This window comes from Ovis canadensis, chromosome 3 (genome assembly GCF_042477335.2).
Source record: "Ovis canadensis isolate MfBH-ARS-UI-01 breed Bighorn chromosome 3, ARS-UI_OviCan_v2, whole genome shotgun sequence".
In the NCBI taxonomy this organism is placed as follows: Eukaryota; Metazoa; Chordata; class Mammalia; order Artiodactyla; family Bovidae; genus Ovis; species Ovis canadensis.
In genome coordinates, this window is record NC_091247.1 from 175,160,760 (window position 1) to 175,181,036 (window position 20,277).

General features: G+C 35.5%; 1 protein-coding gene across 1 annotated transcript in view; it reads right to left on the reverse strand.

The window, feature by feature from the left end:
• ANKS1B (ankyrin repeat and sterile alpha motif domain containing 1B) overlaps positions 1-20,277 on the reverse strand; it is a 1,178,069-nt gene that overhangs the window by 1,002,547 nt on the left and 155,245 nt on the right. Inside the window, exons 2-3 of the mRNA XM_069585128.1 lie at positions 18,249-18,329; positions 7,146-7,302 (exon numbers count right to left, since the gene is read on the reverse strand). Of these exons, the coding sequence (XP_069441229.1) occupies positions 7,146-7,302; positions 18,249-18,329 (238 nt within the window). The remainder of the gene's footprint in view (positions 1-7,145; positions 7,303-18,248; positions 18,330-20,277) is intronic.

Below are 20,277 nucleotides of genomic sequence, written 5' to 3' on the forward strand. Positions count from 1 at the left end.
TACATTTAAAATGTATGCGTTTTAAAGTATGCCTAATAGTACTTTATATTTGGTAATAGTATCTATCATTTATCACATTTTATTTTTATCACTTGGTGGCTCAGACGGTAAAGCGTCTGTCTACAATGCGGGAGACCTGGGTTCAATCCCTGGGTTGGGAAGATCCCTTGGAGAAAGAAATGGCAATCCACTCCAGTACTCTTGCTTGGAAAATCCCATGGACAGAGGAGCCTGGTAGGCTACAGTCCATGGGGTCGCAAAGAGTCGGACATGACTGAGTGACTTCACTTCACTTCACTTCAGTTGAAAGAATCGAACTTTTCCTTAAACTACATATTCTAACTTCCAAGAGTGATAAATGATTTAGCTGTGTTAGTTGGTAGCCCTGCTGGGCCCAGATGGTTAGTGTTATCTGCACTGTGCATCAAGCCTCTGTGACATCTGTTAATGAGAGAGATTAATAACAATATACCTTTAACAGACTGGCTTTTCCAAATATAGTTGAGAGAGTAAATTCTCTGATAATGAAAGATGTACAGAAACGTTTCCCAAATCAAGTTTCATTTTATCTTCCATTTAAGTATAAGTCCTTGCTTATTTTCAAAGAGAACAAAGATGTACTGGCCCTAACATTAACCCATATCTTTTTGAAATATAATCATGAATTGAGAGGCAGGTCTATACCCATATCCAGACAAGTTACAAGGAATACTACACGTGTAGCTTATAAGTGTTTCAGCTGAGGGAATTCCCTGGCAGTCTAGTTGTTAGGACTCCACATTTTCACTGCTAAGGGCCTGGGTTTGATTCCTGGTTAGGGAACTAAGATCCCATAAGCCACATGCTGTGACTCAAAATAAAAATATAAGTGTTTCAGCTGAAAGTCAATGAGATTTTCCCAGGAATGTAGCAGAATAATAAGTGTTAAAATCAAGAAAATTGAACCCCATTGCAAGAGAGATGGACCTTTCAATTATTTGGGTAGATAGTGTAGGTATATGCAGTATGACTATGCCCTGAGGTGGAAAGGTCAGTTAGGAGAAACAGGAACTTGAAATTTTAGTAACAAAAATGCAGTGTCCTAAATGAGGGTTCTAGAGAGCAAGAGATGATGTTATCATCACAGTCACCATCATAGTTAACACTATGTGCAAAGCACACACAGTTGCATTTCATATGTGCTTACTTATTTAATCCTAATTGCCTGGCCTATGTGTGTGCTCAGTTGTATCAGACTCTTTGTGAACCCATGGATAATAGCCCACCACGCTCCTCTGTCCATGGGATTTTTCAGGCAAGAATACTGGAGTGAGTTGCCATTTCCTCCTCAAGGGGATCTTTCCAACCCAGGGACTGAACCTGTGTCTCCTGCACGTATCCTACATTGCAGCCGGATCCTTACCACTGAGTCACTAAGGAAGCCCCTAATCCTCACTAAGAAATAAATATTATTATAGTTGTTGTTGTTCCCATTTTACAGATGAGGAAACTGAGGTAATGTGTAGTTGAATAAGTAGCAGTTACACAGCTTTATACAGCCATTTAGTATTGGAGCCAGGATTTGAACCTAAACAGCCTAGACCCAAAGTTGGTACTTTTAATAACATCTTCCGCAGCAACTGTTATGACTACCGTTTGCTCAGTGTCTAAAAACTTTACATACATTGTCTCCCTTAACCCTTACAAATGATCCTACAAGACTAATATTAACATCTCCACTTCATGGATGAGGAAACTAAAATACAAAAAGATTAAATTACTTGTCCATGGAGAATCAGGATCTTTTGGAACCTGTATCGTAAGAATCCAAAACCTATGTATGCTTTTTCCATTGTACCACACTGCCTGCCATGTTTTTCTACACTGTCCAGGAAGAAAAACAGAAAATTAATGATCTGAAAGCAGAATTTCTATGGATTTTGCCCAAAAGAACACCAATTGGGTTGAAATAGGAAATAGCTGCTTAGACAGCTGTTCTAAGCATTCAAACCCAAACAAATGTTATTATACCAGAAAGTAACTCAGTCTTGCTTTGGATGATAAAACAATGCAGGTAAGAAAGCTGAGAGTAGAGAGTAGATTTGAAAACTTAAAAAGAGGCGTGACAAGGGGGAAAAAGCACAGAAAAAACTTTCTTACTATTTTACTTTCCAAAACGTAGCAGGAGAGGGCCTTTGAAGGCCAAACTCAGATGAAAAATATACTTTTTAAAGACAGTCAACAAAAAGTTATGATCTAATAGATGGGGAATCCAGAGGGAGATACTGCTTTTCCTAGAATTTTGAGGATGTCATTCCTATTCTTAGTTTAAATGTATTACCATAGTCTTCTTCCTCACAGACTTAGAACATAGAGGCTTACACTCCGTGATTTTATTATCTGGTCAAGTTTTATAAATCTGATTTAAAAATCAATCTTATTACTTAAAATCATGAAAATATGATATAGAAATATGCCTCCTGACTAAACCAAATTTCCCATTGGTTGAAAAGAGATTAAATCTCAGTTTTAAAAATACAGCACCTCTTTGAGGAATCAAAAAGTGAATTATGAAATAGTTCCTCAAAGTCCTCTCTACCTTGCAAAGGCCTTAGCCTAGGAAATTATAAGTGTAAAACTGAAATTTTCTATTAACTCCAATTATCACTATCCAGATCTCAAAAAAAAAAATTTCAATCATCCAAGACTTAGGAAAAAACGTTCACAGAGTTTATCCATAATATGTAAGATACACTTGGCTTGTCACGTCAGTGAAGATGTGACAAGATACCACAACTGTGGTATCTTTAGAAAAACCATGGTTGTAGACTCATATACATAGTCACTAGTGGTTTAAAAAAATCCAATTTGAAATAAATAGGCTGCAATAACATACTAATTAATAATTGTTAGTATATCTATACTTTGTTGTTGTTGTTCAGTCGATAAGTCATGTCCAACTCTTTGCAACCCCATGGACTGCAGCATGCCAGGCTTCCCTGTCCTTCACTATTTCCCAGAGACTGCTCAAACTCATGGCCATTGAGTCAGTGATGCCATCCAACCATCTCATCCTCTGTTGCTCCCTTCTCTTTTTGCCTTCAATCTTTCCCAGCATCGGGGTCTTTTCCAATGAATCAGCTCTTCGCATCAGGTGGCCAAAGTGTTGGAGTTTCAGCTTTAGCATCAGTCCTTCCAATGAATACTCAAGGTTGATTTCCTTTAGGATTGACTGATTTGATCTCTTTGCAGTCCAAGGGACTCAACTCTTCTCCAGCACCACAGTTTGAAAGTATCAATTCTTCAGATGTCTACATTAAACATTCTTAAACTGCTTTGAATTCCTTCTTTTTTTAATCAGATAAGTGTTCTCTAAAAAATAAGGACAATTCCAGATAATGGGTGCCAGTATGAAACTGGCTTTAAAAAAGCTATTTACCAAAGGCCTTACTTCAAAATAACACTAATGGAAACTATCTAATGCTAGTTGGATTTGAAATTTCGGTGAATGCAGTTTGAAGTTTTGGTGAATATACTTATTAGAAAAGGCTCCTCTGGTTTCTGTCCTAATGCAAAATTAAAGAGAAAAAGAAGAGAAGGTGGAAGAAAAGAAAAGAGGGAGGAAATACAGGAGGGAAATGAAAATACAAAGAAATATAAATTGAAAACATACATAACAGAAAAAGAAATAATAAATGAAGTGACAAAAGACAGGAAAGATGTGGCAATTATAAAAACCATAATTAGGGCAGAGTCCACTTTGTTTTCAAAATTATTTCACTCTAACTGCTGCTGAGTCACGTCAGTCGTGTCCGACTCTGTGCGACCCCAGAGACGGCAGCCCACCAGGCTCCCCCATCCCTGGGATTCTCCAGGCAGGAACACTGGAGAGGGTTGCCATTTCCTTCTCCAATGCATGAAAGTGAAAAGTGAAAGTGAAGTCGCTCAGTAGTGTATGACTCTTCGTGACCCCATGGACTGCAGCCTACCAGGCTCCTCCATCCATGGGATTTTCCAGGCAAGAGTACTGGAGTAAGGTACCATTGCCTTCTCCGATTTCACTCTAAATTGACCAGTAATTCTAGGGCAGCATAAAATGGTGACCAAGGTTGAAGTGCTAACATGTACTTATTAGCAACAGTAAATCATTCCATCTCTCTGAATCTATCTTACTATAAAATTAGAATATTACCTTCCCTATAACCTTAGAATACAACTAATAAATCAAGGGTGATAACATATAGGAAAATGCCTTATAAATTGGAACCTATTATACAGAGAGAAGTAGCCAGAAAGAAAAACACCAATACAGTATACTAACGCATATATATGGAATTTAGAAAGATGGTAACGATAACCCTGTTTGCGAGACAGCAAAAGAGACACAGATGTATAGAACAGTCTTTTGGACTCTGTGGGAGAGGGAGAGGGTGGGATGATTTGGGAGAATGGCATTGAAACATGTATAATATCATATATGAAACGAGCCGCCAGCCCAGGTTCGATGCATGATACTAGATGCCTGGGGCTGGTGCACTGGGACGACCCAGAGGGATGGTACAATGAGGGAGGAGGGAGGGGGGTTCAGGATGGGGAACATGCATATACCTGTGGTGGATACATGTTGATGTATGGCAAAACCAATACAATATTGTAAAGTAACTAACCTCCAATTAAAATAAATAAATTTATTTAAAATTTTTTTTAATAAAATAAAAAATTAAAAGTTCAAAAAAATAAAAAATAAAATGTAAGTTAGAATTATTTTGAAAGAAAGCTTTACAATAAACCAAAGGTAGCATTCAGAAATCAGAATGAAGCCCTGATGATTATGCATAATTTTAACATCACAACATAATATATTACTGGTTATAAGCTTAGGCTTTGGATCAGAAAAACCTGAGGTCAAATACTAATTGCATTTCTTAGGAGCTGTGATATCAATAGGACGTTACTTAGTCTTTCTAAGGTGGTTTCCTCATATATAAAGCAGGTAATACCTACCTCAATAGGCAATAGTAGAGTTTAGAAAGATAATGTAGATGAAGTACTCTGCACAATGCCTGGCATATAGTACGCACTCCATAAGTGATAGGGTTTATGACGTAATACTAGTGCACTATTGTGGAAGATGGTGAAATTATAGAGATCTGAGTCCAAGTCTCAGTTTAAGTCACTCAGTAATGTGTGAACTTATGTGTGTTACTTAGCTTTACTGAGCCTGATTCCCTGTCTATAAAATGGAAGTGATAACAATCACTTCAGAGAATTGTGAGAATTAAATAACATATTGTAGGTAAAACTGCCTGGTTATCATAAGTCTCAGTAAATGTTCATTATTGTTTTCATTCCTGCCCTCTATTGCTTAAATACATAAAGGTATATAATTAATTAGTATACTTCTGTCCCATTTGGGGGGGGGGAGGGTGGAATAAAGCTAAAATCAAAATTTACCTATGAAAGCAAAATTCCTACATCAGAAACTTTTAGAAGAAATAACATTGAATGAGAGATCTATGTTAGTACTAAAGGAGTATGTACATAATAACCAACAAAAAATATGGAAAACATGGTATTAAAAAATCTCAAAAAATTTCAACTCATCTAAAATAGAAACCACAACATAAAGTAATAAAATTTAAAACAGAATTTTGAAGTCCAATCTCCTCAAAAAATATTTTTTTATGTTTAAATTGATTTATTCAACATCACAGAAAATAACAGTTTCTCTATGCTATTTAAAATCTTCAATATTCAAATGTAAATGTAGGTTAGGGTTTTTTTTCCTTATTTTCATGTCATTTAAAAAATATTGTTTGTAGAAACTAATATTCCATTGTTAACCTTGGTTTTTCTGTCTTATTACTTTAGGTTTGCTTTGGGCATTCAGTTTTAAGAATAACCACCAGATGGCTCATCCCACCAATGATCTTTTAACTTGGTTTTCTGAGGAACAGGCAGCATTCTCATAAATTTCCTTTTTAGCATAATACATAAAGACAGCCATATCCATCATCTGATAAAGACTTGAATTCACTATTCTCATAAAAATATTCTGTATTTTGTAACATGAAAACATAGACATTTTATTGTGATATATATTAACAAGATATTTTTCCAATTAATAAAACATTTTTACTGATTAGGTCTTTACACAACTGTATTTTGATGTAAGAAAAATATTATATTTTCTTCCCTTTGCTGTATACAGCTATGAAGTATTCATTTTTAATCTGAATTAGGGTCAAGTGTCTGCAAAGTCTGTACCCATATGAACAATATGCTAATTGTACTATATTAGAGGTGCTTGCCCTAGAGTAACATTCTTGCCTCCATACTGGACAGCGGCCAACCTGCAGCTTAATGCCTTGTTTGTAATTCAATTGTTGGGCTGCATGCTGGTTTTCAAATATAGTTGTACAAAATGGGAACAGTAGGGGGCATGCAGAGCTCGTTTGTTATCATACTGTACTAGAGGACTATATTTTACTTTCTGGAATCTGTGGTCTTATTTATTTAGAACACTGAGAATGGCATTATTTTTAAATATATGCATTAAGTGTAACATGGATACTATGTAGTTGCAAATATTTTGACTGTCTGTCAGTTTCATCCTGCTGCTGTATTTTACTGAACTTACTCTAGCCATACGTGTGTGTGTGTGTGTGTGTGTGTACAGGAAATTTTTTATTTAATATGTGACTGGCAACTGCATACTTTGCATTTGCATTTTAATTCACAAAATAGCACTTAATATAAAAGTGCTATGTAAATGGTAAAGTATTATACAAATGATAGCTATCATCATTGTTCTAGCATCTAAAATTTTATTAAGAAAAACTACTTTCACATTATGAATGTGAATTGTTTTATCTTTAAATATTCAATAACTATAAAATGGATGCTCATGTAAGGCAGGCAAAAATACTAGAACTACTCATTTATGTGGGATTTTCTTATTAACAAATATCTTTACAAATGTCCAACTTAGTGCTATTGTACCTATAAACAAATGCCAAAGAAGTTTTCAAATATCTCCTTTAGCAAATTCAGCAGTAGGATCATCTTTGGCAGGGTAATGACAGAAATAACCACTTTTTCAATGTGGCTTTGACTTCATAAAACTCTCAAAAATCACAGCATGAGCAAATACTTGACACTCGCACCTGTTCATTGACTCTGGAATGTGATGGTCCATGATGAATAAGAATCTTCACAATTTCCACATCTCCTTTCCAGGCAGCCAGGTGAATAGGAAAATAACCTTTGTTGTCTGCTACATTTGTTGATGCCTCATATTGAAGCAGTTTGAGAACTATGTCCCTAAGAAGGAAAAAAAAATACAACAGAAGAAAATATGCTGAACAATACAGCTACTATTGAACAGATAATCATAAAAGTATATTAGATACTGACTAGAAATTTAGAGTAATCATTCAAACTACCACCACCACCACCACCACCACCACACACACACACATACACACACACACACACACACACACAGAGCATTCATTGACTGACTCATACAAGTACTAGAGATCTTTTGGGCAAAATATATCTAATTTGATTAACCAAATGAATTTAGTAAAATAACAGTATACCTCTTCACATCTTTTTTAAAAATGGAGTATTCCCAGATAACTTATATCTGAGATTTAGTCCGAAGGAAGACCTGAGGTGCAAGCAAACACCCTGTTTACAAACAAAAAGTTATCATCCTGCTAAAAGACATTTAGGAAATACACATCATTCCGATAGAGAACTAGAATAAAGGATTGAAGATTCATATAAAAGAGAAAGCAGCACAGTAGGAAAGAGACCCTGAAAGGTTGAAAAAAATTAATAACTTTCAGCCATGGCACAGAACATACTTTGAATGTGTGTTGTTTATACTTGTATACTGTTTCACTTTCCTCCTCCAAGCCTAAGAAATTATTTTAAGAGGGAAATTCATTTATGAGACAAGTTCTATCACTGATGCAATTACTCTAATGACAAGATTTCAGAGAAAATAAACCCCATTTTAACATTTCTTTTCTAAAAATAGTATTGTTTTATAAGTCCTGAATTTAAAGGACTTGAATGTAAAGTACCAGTTACACAAGTGAAAGTATTAGTCGCTCAGTCATGTCTGACTCTTTGCGACCCCATGGACTGTAGTCCACCAGGCTCCTCTACCCATAGAATTCTCCAGGCAAGAATACTGGAGTGGATTGCCATTCCCTTCTCCAGGGGGTCTTGTCAACCCAGGGACAGGGATCGAACCGAGAGATCGAACTCAGGTTTCCTGCATTACAGGCAGATTCTTTACCATATGAGCCACCAAGGAAGCCCAGCTATGCAAACTACCAATAATATGACCACTAGAGTATCAGTTAGTCTTATTTTTCTTTTTCTTTCCTGTAGAAAATAATAATAGTGCCTATTGCTCAACACAGGTAAGAACATTAAATGAGAACATAAAAGAGAAGCCATTCAATGAATAGTAAAACACTATACAAATATTAGTTTTTGCCCCAAGTAAAAATAAAATTCTTTAAAAGTAAAACTGCTTCCTTCAAATCACCTTTGGAAAAACAGTCTGAAAATCAGAAGGAAGCCTGAAGTTTGCCCAGTTTCTATGCATCTTCTCACCTCTCCACCACGTAAGAGTTTTATATAAGCTCTTCCATTCTCAAATAAGTAACTTACAAAGTGGTGGAAATGATTCAATATTTGAGAATAACAAAAGCAGCTAAGAATCAGAAGATCTGGTTTGAAGTCTTAACTCTCTAATACTTAGTCACTTGGTGTGTGTGTGTGTACCTGTGTGTGCTCAACTGCTTCAGTCGTGTTTGACTCTTTTTTTGTAACTAATTGATCTATTTTAATTGGAGGCTAATTTCTTTACAGTACTGTAGTGGTTTTTGCCATACATTGACATGAATCAGCCATGGGTGTATATATGTCCCCCATCCTGAACCCCACTCCCATCTCCCTCCCCATTCCATCCCTCAGGGTCATCCCAGTGCTCCAGCCCTGACCACCCTGTCTCATGCATCAAACCTGGACTGGTGATCTATTTCGCATGTGGTAATATACATGTTTCAGTGCTATTCTCTCAAATCATCCCACCTTTGCCTTTTCCCAGAGAGTCCAAAAGTCTGTTCTTTATCTGTGTATCTTTTGCTGTCTCGCATATAGGGTCATCATTACCACCTTTCTAAATTCCATATATATGCGTTAATATACTGTATTGGTGTTTTTCTTTCTGGCTTTCTTCACTCTGTATAATAAGCTCCAGTTTTATCAACCTCATTAGAACTGATTCAAATGCATTCTTTTTAATAGCTGAGTAATATTCCATTGTGTGTACCACAGCTTTCTTATCCATTTGTCTGCCAATGGACATTTAGGTTGCTTCCATGTCCTAGCTATTGTAAATAGTGCTGCGATGAACACTGGGCTACATGTGTCTCTTTCAGTTCTGGTTTCTTGGTGTGTATGCCCAGGAGTAGGATTAGTATATATGTATATATATGTATATATATATATATATGTATGTATATATATATATATACATATATATATATGTATATATAGGAGTAGTCATATGGCAGTTCTATTTCCAGTTTTTAAGGAATCTCCACACTATTCTCCATAGTGGCTATACTAGTTTGTGTTTCCACCAACAGTGTAAGAGGGTTCCCTTTTCTCCACACCCTCTCCAGCATTTATTGCTTGTAGACTTTTGGATCATAGCCATTCTGACTGGCGTGAAATGGTACCTCATTGTGGTTTTGATTTGCATTTCTCTGACAATGAGTGATGTTGAGCATCTTTTCATGTGTTTGTTAGCCATCTGTATGTCTTCTTTGGAGAAATGTCTGTTTAGTTCTTTGGCCCATTTTTTGATTGGGTCATTTATTTTTCTGGAATTGAGCTGTAGGAGTTGCTTGTATATTTTTGAGATTAATTCTTTGTCAGTTGCTTCGTTTGCTATTATTTTCTCCCATTCAGAAGGCTGTCTTTTCACCTTGCTTATAGTTTCCTTCATTGTGCAAAAGATTTTAAGTTTAATTAGGTCCCATTTGTTTATTTTTGCTTTTATTTCCATTCCTCTGGGAGGTGGGTCATAAAGAATCCTGCTGTGATTTAATGTCAGAGATTGTTTTGTCTATGTTTTCCTCTAGTAGTTTTATAGCTTCTGGTCTTACATTTAGATCTTTAATCCATTTTGAGTTTGTTTTTGTGTATGGTGTTAGAAAGTGTTCTAGTTTCATTCTTTTACCAGTGATTGACCAGTTTTCCCAGCACCAATTGTTTAAAGAGATTGTGTCTTCTCCATTGTATATTCTTGCCTCCTTTGTCACAGATAAGGTGTCCATAGGTGCGTGGATTTATTTCTGGGCTTTCTATTTTGTTCCATTGATCTATACTTCTGTCTTTGTGCCAGTACCATACTGTCTTGATGACTGTGGCTTTGTAGTAGAGCCTGAAGTCAGGCAGGTTGATTCCTCCAGTTCCATTCTTCTTTCTCAAGATTGCTTTGGCTATTCAAGTTTTGTTTGTTTGTTTGTTTGTTTGTTTGTTTTTTGTATTTTATACAAATTGTGAAATTATTTGTTCTAGTTTTCTGAAAAATACCATTGGTAGCTTGATAGGGATTACATTGAATCTATAGATTGCTTTGGGTAATGCACTCATTTTCACTATATTGATTCTTCTGATCCATGAACAATATTTCTCCATCTATTTGGGTCATCTTTGATTTCTTTCATCAGCGTTTTGTGGTTGTAACCCTATAGACAGTAGCCTGTCGGGCTCCTCTGTCCATGGAATTCTCCCGGCAAAGATACTGGAGTAGGTTGCCATGCCTGCCCCCAGGGGATCTTCCCCGCCCAAGTGTCAAAGCTGCATCTTATGCAGCTCCTGCATTGCAGGCAGATTCTTTACCAATCTTGGACAATTCAAATAACCTCTGTCTCTCTTTCAGACACTGTTAAAATGGAATTTACAGATTACATATAGCTGTTGGCCTAAAAGGGTTGTGGTATGAATCAAATGAGAAATGAATATTACTGTAAAACTGTATACAATTAAAAACTATTCTTAAAGCTATTTGCTGCAATACTAAACAATTTTGGCCTTCTTTTTTCTTTAACTGAAATATATTAGTATTTAAATAAAAGGTAAAATAACACCAAGGGAAGCATTGTTCAATACATGGGAGTGGTCAGTAGAATTTAATCTTACAAAAAAAAAAAAAAAGCCTTCTACAAATCCATATATTAAAAAGGGACAATTACGTGAAGGGTTTTAATTTCATTCACCAATGCCTAAGCAAATCAAAAAGAATTTTGAAACTTCTAAATCATTTCCTTTCTAAGAGGAAAGAGGAAAATTTGATGGAGTGATCAATACTATTTTCTTTTACTCTCAAATCCTTCAGAATTTCATTTGTTCTTGGGCTCAGTTTTTGTTGACATTTTCAAATAATGTATGTGATATGCATTTATTATCAAGAAGAGTTATGATATAGTGAAAAAACTGACCATCTCACTAATTATTTGTATTGTGTAAGTTACTACCAGCTAATATCTAAATCAGAAAAGAATAATCTGCATGTTTATAAAATTGTCTTTGGTGAACACCAAGATTCTAAATAAATACTATTATTTATATTTAAGTTTTTTAGCTTATTTTATTACATAAATATTCTATAAAATTTATTTTTTAATTTAAATGTATTTAAAATCTTTTCTCTTATTCAGAGATACCAGCTAATGAACTGGATGAACTCAAATTTCTAATATAAAAACACATTTTTGAAATATAAAGTTATATCTTTGGTCAAATGAGTGCCTATTGGTCTCATTGAAACTTAAGCAAAATATTAATCAATAGTGTATCATTAATCTTTTTTATGATGTATCCATGTATACCACAAGTAATATGTATTATACAGGCCTTTTTCATCCAAGCTTATCAAGAACAAATTAAATTTCAGTTACTTTCTTTAATGTCTAAACAAGAAGAGTAGTTGTTTTTGGTTTTGGGGGTAGTTGGTTTTGGGGAGGGATATAATTGAAATATAACATGATTTTAGTTTCAAGTGTACACCATAATGATCTGATACATTGCAAACTTATCACCATGATGAGCCTAGTTAACTTCTCTTTTTTAACTTTTATTTAAGTTGCATCTTATATCTTCCAAAAGTATCATGAATATGTTGACTGTGCTTGGTTATCTGGCAAAAAATATTAAGTTGTATTAATGAAAACTGTCTATAAGCTAGCAAGCAGAAAATACCTATATCTTAAGCCTAAAGTGGTAATCTTTCTTACAGCATTTGACAAAAAGTTCTCCAAAACACTAAAATAAACGTAATTGATGAGATCACAAAAAAAAAAATTCCATTTCCCAGGAACAAAACAAAATACCCAATTAAGTTTAATAATAATTCAGCTTAAATCACTGCAACATTTTGCAGCTTGAGGTTAAAAATGTATTATCAGGTAAAAAATAGGAATTCTAAAAGTATTGATTTTTGCTATCATGTTTAATTTGTTTCATTTTTTGATAGACATAAATAATACTTCTGATTAGTATGAAATGTCTTTTAAGAAGTTCAGTATACATTCTAAGCAAAATTAAATTAATTAGGAAGATTCAACATTCAAATTTCTTTACCTCAACAGCAAGTTTCTCTACAGTTAACCCAAGAAGTTTATTTCATTTCATCCTCCTGTGTTTGAAATGTTCATCGCAGCACTGTTTATAATAGCCAGGACATGGAAGCAACCTAGATGTCCATCAGCAGATGAATGGATAAAAAAGCTGTGGTACATATACACCATGGAGTATTACTCAGACATTAAAAAGAATACATTTGAATCAGTTCTAATGAGGTGGATGAAACTGGAGCCTATTATACAGAGTGAAGTAAGCCAGAAAGAAAAACACCATTATAGTATACTAACGCATATATATGGAATTTAGAAAGATGGTAACGATAACCCTGTATGCAAGATAGCAAAAGAGACACAGATGTATAGAACAGTCTTTTGGACTTTGTGGGAGAGGGCAAGGGTGGGATGATTTGGGAGAATGGCATTAAACATGTATAATATCATATATGAAATGAATCGCCAGTCCAGGTTTGAGGCATGATACAGGGTGCTCAGGGCTGATACACTGGGATGACCCAGAGTGATGGGATGGGGAGGAAATTGGGAGGTGGGTTCAGGATGGGGAACACATGCACACCTGTGGCAGATTCATGTCAATGTATGGCAAAACCAATAAAATATTGTAAAGTAGAAAAAAAAAGTTTAAAAAACAAACAAAAAATTTTGAAATAAATGCAAATCATCTTCATATGGATGTAATAAGCTAATGACATGCAAATTATCCATTAATAAACTAATGAAATTCTCAAAGTCATTAAGGCCCTTTTGATTTCAGACTTTCTTGAAGATTTTATTTCTCTCTTTTGGAAATAAAGTTGCAAATATGCTCAATGTGGTCAGAAGACTTTAGGACAATACACTTCATTTTCTAACTGGAGCTCTTTTATATACTGAATTCATTCTCACAGATTTATTTCCAGATAAAGCGAATAAAGTCAAATTTAACTAGTTAATATTCTAATCCAAGAAAGAAGCAATCAACCAACGATATTTGTAGGTGATTCAAAGAGCAACTGCATGGACTAGATTATATAAATTTTTAGAGGAAGTGCCCTTCTTTCATTAGAAAGCCTATTCTGAGCAAACCAAAGGTATAGCAGATAGTTTACTATCTAGAGTCTAGACCCAATTTGAGATACAATCTTGATTATAGATAATGGAGGATTATCTATAATTGAATCCTTGTCTAGGATTCAAGCATTAACATTTAAAGAATCAAAAGCAAGAACAGAAAATAACCCCACACATATCAAATAACAAACATATTTCAAAGATACAATAACAATTTATTACTGACATTTTCCAAAATAGCATCCAAGAATCACAATGTACCAAACATAGTTTAATGAGATGAAACTTAACAAGAAAATAAAACCAGCAATTTTCTAAGAAGAGAGAAATCAGAATGAAATATGAACATACAGGTTTAGTAAAACTTTATGGGGATTATTAATATAATAAGATTTTTATTTTAAAAGACAGAAAAGAAAGAGCAAAGAAAAGAAGGAAAGAAGAGAGAAGAGGGGAAGAAAGCAGGGAGTAAAAGGTAGGAGGAAGTGGAGGAAAGAAGAGAGGAAGTTGGCTATTTCAGAAGAAACTGCTATTGCTATTCAGAAGAGAATTAATTAAAGTAATAAAGTTTGCAAAAATATATGAGAGAGACAATGAATCCTCCATATTTTAAAAAGAAAAAGAAGAAAAGATAAATCTCTAGCCTATCTACTGAAATAATTTATTTACAATCATTGCCAGTTAAATTTGTTCTACTGACTGCTTTTTCTATCCTTTAAAAGTAACAATTTTCTCATCTGTAATTACAAATGACTCAGGAAATCACCAAGAATACAATTTCTATTGTGTCCTGATTTGGCTGAGTGGAGACGAATTTTTCATTGTGAAATAATGTATTTCAGGTATATAAAATATGGTTCCATTTGTGGGATAACTAGCTGTGATAAACAAGACTCTCAATGAAACATACAAAATAGTGAGGATACAGTCTTAATTTGCAGTGTGAAGGCCACAGATTATATACTGGAGGAAAGGGGAAAGCATGTGCCCAAAGCAAATGAATAAACTATAAGACCCTGTAACATTTCTTCTAGCTCTATAATTCCATGAACTTCTCTGGTGGCTCAGTCCATAAAGAAACCGCCTGCAATGCAGGAGACCCAGGTTTGATTCCTGGGTTGGGAAGATCCCCTGGAGAAGGAAACAGCAACCCATTCCACTATTCTTGCCTAGAGAATCCCATGGATAGAGGAGCCTGGTGGGCTACAGACCATGGGGTCCAAAGAGTTGGACATGACTGAGCAACTAACACTTTCAGCCTAGAAACCATGTTTATGAAAACAATCTAAAGTTTATGGATACAACAGCAGCAGAAACAAGGATAGAAATTAAGTGTTTCTATGCTGACTACTAAGGCTTGCTTGGGAGGAATACAGCACAATGTTTCATTACCTATTTGAAGGGAGAATACCAAAGACGAAGAAAAGGAAAACCATTGTCCTCTGGCTCTGAGGTATATTCTATGACAAGTTTTTATTCTACAAATATCTTTTCTTATGGCAATATTTAAATAAGCATTCCATGAGAATACACTACTTGATGATAATGGGAGGCAGCCAGAAATACATAATGTGACAGAGAAAAACCAACAAGAAATTAGAACACTGATGTGCATACAGTCACAGAGGGATATAATGTAAATTACAAGTAAAAGTATACACTCGGACTCTAGATACAGCCCCACCTTGATGATTAAGTGGCCACTAAGTCACTTATCCAGTATGGTCTTGTTTCTCCATCTATAAAATAAAAGAAGTAATGAAGGTAGGATAGAATAAATGATCTCTAACTTTAAAAGTCCTTGATAATTTAAATAATTTAAAATCAAGAATTCTTTCTAGATGAAAATCCAAATTTCAGAACTGTAACATCATAGTACCTAACTGAGCCACAAATAACAAAATATTATATCATAAAATGTTATAATTAGAAGGAATATGGTATATTCAGTACATCTGAACTGAGGCATAAAGAGGTTAATTAAATGGCTCAAGGTCATATAACTGGCAGGGAGGGAGAGATGGGATTAGAATTTTCCTACCAATACCTGTATGATGACACTAAGTAAAATCTTTCTCTCCTGGGAAAGTAAGAGGGAGGGAACACTATCTGAGTGGTTTTGTTAAAAAAAAAAGAAAGAAAGAAAATTAAAAGAAAAATGATACCTTTAGATGAAAGCAAAGCAGAGATATATAATCCTCAGAGAACATCTGCAATTGAAGATCTTAAAAGAAATAGAGTCAAATTCCCATCTCTTTATGATAAGCTTAATGACTGCTATTCAATTCACCTAAATTATCCTCACTTTGTACACTGCCGATAAAACTAAAAATTGTGCAAGAGGCCTCAGAGAAATATATCTTAATGGTTAGAACTTCATAGGATGTCACATATAAACCAAAAACATTTACTTAAAACCACTGAAAATCAAGAAAGGGACATTTGGGTACAATATTATTTTGAGAAATAATGCCAAGCTGAGGCAGAACAAGAAAAGTTGTATAGCTCAAATAGTCAAGCCCAAGATCTTCCATCCATTATACTTGATAGCTTGTCTTCCCAGCTGGGACTAAGAAATATCGTTCCACCAGAGCCACTGAATCCACAACTAAGATGGCCAAAGAAGTCAGCTTGGGCTGATTTGATTGACTTCCCTCCTGATGACTCAGGTATGAAGAAGAATAAATAGCAATTCCTTTAAAAGACTCAGATGGTAAGGATCTGGACATATTTTCTGCTCTAGAGAAGGATAGCAATATAGCTGAAAAAGACTCGGCAAAATTAAAAGTTCTAAGTTCGGTGGTATAAGGTGACATTACATAGAATAAGGACTGGATGAATAAAATTGCAATTTGGGAATTCCAATACTAAGGACCTAAGTGATGAAACATTAAGTCTATGATATTTTACATAATTCAAATATTCTTCAAATGGAATGATAATGTTCAATTTATGCAATAAGTTTTAAGGTAAACATGTCATAATGATAAATAATGACAAAAATGGTAAGGGCCTTGTGATAATCAAATCTAATGAGAATATGAGAGCTTTAAGATCATTAAGTATAATCAAGTATAAGTAAGTCCTTTGTATCTCAATTCACAGAATGAAAGAAATGTTAAATGCAAAATTAAAAGATAACTAGCAGTAATTTTGGAGGCTTTCCAGGTGGCTCAGTGGTAAAAGAATCCACTTGTAATGCAGGAGACACAGGTTTGATCCCTGAGTCAGGAAGAACCCCTGGATAAGGGAATGGCAACCCACTCCAGTATTCTTGCATGGGAAATCCCATGGACAAAGGAGCCTGGTGGGCTACAGTCCATAGGGTTGTAAACAGGCAGACACAACTTAGTGACTTAGCACACTATAGTAATTTTAAGGCAGTAATTACCATGTTTAAAACAACTGAAGTGAAACGAAATGATCCAGATCCAAAAAGACTAACTTGAATCATTAAAGCAAAGGAAAAACAGATAGGAGAGGAGACACATGAACAAGGTCACCTTTCTTCTGATGAAGGACGACTGAACATTTGACTCATTCAGAGGACTCCTCACACTTTGTCACTAAACCATTAGGTTTCCTGGCTAAAACACTGTCAATAAAATAGTGTTGATGGTTATACATTTTTTCACTCTCCATATAGTAGACTATCACATTATTTGAAATATAAGACATTCCACAGGTTAAAGAGGTTTAAAACCCAACAGACTATTCATGAATGACAAAGAGAAAGCATGTTAGCTTAGTTTGAGGATTTCAAAGAGGTTTGTGAAAGTGGCCATGGCTTATAAGAGCAAGACTCTACTAAAAGAGTTCATTCTTAGTGAATAACCCTATAATTTGTGAAGACACCCCAGAAAGTAGGGAGGCATCATTAAGTGGTTTATCCCATCAGTCCCTAATCTTTTGGCACCAGGGACTAGTTTCATAGAAGATAATTTTTCCATGGACCCAGGGAGTGGGGAGAAGGGTGATTTGGGGATGATTCTCACAAGGAGCACGCAACCTAGATCCCTTACATGCACAACAGGGTTCACGCTCCTATGAGAATCTAATGAATGTCACTGACCTAACAGGAGGCAGAGTTTAGGCATTAATGTGAGTAATGGGGAGAGTTTGTAAATACAGACAAGCTTTGCTCACTCTCCTGCCTCTCTCCTCCTGCTGTGCAGCCTGCTTCCTAACAGGCCATGGACCAGTACCCATCTGTGGCCCAGGGGTTGGGAACCCCTGATTTATCCCATTCCCATGCCAAGTGTACACGTGACTAACATGGTCCTGGCACTTCTTCCATTTTCCCTGTGTGATCTTTGACTTGATCTGCACTCTGCACATACTCATCCTCAGCAACATTCCTACCACTTTCAACATGTCAAGTGTTGAACACCTGGTGCTTCTCCAAATTCATCTAAGCCCAGGGGACTCACGGCAACATGAGACAGGAACCATCAGACATAATTAACTTCATCACATGTAACTAAATACACACAGATTCCAGTCCAAATAAGTGGCACTTACTTATGTCCATTTAAGGCTGCATGGTGTAAAGCCGTGTAACCCGAACTGTCTGTGCAGTTCACATTGGGGCCTCGCCAGATGCTGCAAATAAAGCACAAGCACACAGTTAACAGGGGAGCAGAATTGTGCTTTGCAAAACAGAAGGAAGCCTGATAGTCTCACAGTCGGCAGCATGTTTCATATGAGGATTTTACTCATGTAGAAAACAACTGCCACCTTTCCTGCACTCCCCTCAGAACAATATCTTTATTCATTTGTTTGATTCAGAGAAGTTATTAGTGAATATAGCTACCATTAGAAATTATTAGCAAATGCAGACCCCCTGGTATACCTTAAATTTGGACCCCAAAATTCCCTGTCACTTTCGGTCATTACTTAAATATTGGATGCAATTAACATTCAACTACTATATTCTTTACCAAGAAGAAAGATTTAAGTCACCTGCCTCCTCCTTTTCAACACACTCATTCTGAGATGGCAGTGGTTTACATAAGTTATATTTTTGCATATGGAAAGAAAAGAAACACTTCTTGCTGTTCCATTGCTACCAAGAGAATGTAAAACACATTTCACCCTTGAAAATATAATTAGATTTGATTATCACAAACCATAAAAATATTCTAATAGTTTTGAAGTTATTTTACTATACAATATATTTTGAAGATAACATATAAGAATCCATTTTATCCTTGATCACTACAATTATAGAAACTATAGTTTGAAAAAAATAGACATTGAAAGTTTTCCAAAAGTAAATCTGCCCAAAAAACTATCTGATGTTATCAAAGCCATCAAAACTAACATCTAATGACAAACTTGGAGAAGGAAATGGCAACCCACTCCAGTATTCTTGCCTGGAGAATCCCATTGACAGAGGAGCCTGATAGGCTACAGTCCATGGGATTGCAAGAGTCGGACACGACCTGGCGACTAAACCACCACTGCCAATGACAAACTAATTCATGTATTCACAAAATATTTATTGTGTACCAACTGTATGTCACATATTAAGCTAAGTACTAAGAGCACAAAGTCATAATTCAAGGTCCTTCATTACAAGAGTAGAGTCTAATGGAGAAGAGAGACACATAAACTAACAAGTACAGGCTAGTAAGCTAATCAAGGCACCAGAGAGCACACAAGCATCTCTGAGAAGAGAATAAATAGCTATTCAAAATGAGAGATACAACTAAGTTGAGACAATGAAAATGAGTAGAATGTTCTTATTTGACAGTTATAAAAAGTCAAACCAATAAGATGCAGAGATCAACTGAAGGAAGGAGAAAGTACAATAGTTAGCACAGAATCACTCAAATTAAATGTCTAAATGACCGAAAGGAAAATGACATTAACTAAGATGTGAAAAGAAAGGCAAATCTGCTGGAGGAAGACAGTGCAGATGGAAAGCAAACAATGACTTCAGGCTTGGAAAGGTTAAATTTCAAGTATCTGACATACTTACTTAAAAGTAAGGATCGCCAGAAAACTATGAAAATGTCTAGTTAGAAACATGATTCTTAAGTTAGACAACCTGATTTCAAAAACCTAGCTGCATTACTTGCTGGGGGTAGGCCTGGATAAAGTATTTCATCTCTCTTAAGTATTTAATTCCTTGTCTGTAAAATCAAGATGATGATAATAGTACTACCACCTTAAAATGTTGTGAGGATCAAATGAATCAGTACTTATAAGGCACTTAGGGCAGTAGTTGAACATAGCACTAGCATCTATTATATTTTTTATGTTTGTTCAACAAATTGTTGGATAGAAGATAAAACCAAGGGAGTGCTTGATTTCAGACTCTCTAAGAGACAGGCCATCAGCTGGGCATGGTGGCATGCACCTGTAATCTCAGCTACTCAGGAGGCTAGGGCTGGAGGACTGCTTGAACCCAGAAGTTCTTGGCTGCAATGCACTATGCCAACTGGGTGTCCATACTAAGTTCAGCATCAATATGGTGGGTGACCTCCTAGGAGAGAGGTCATCAGGCTCAAATACCTCAGTGGAAAATCTATATATGAAGGCAAGG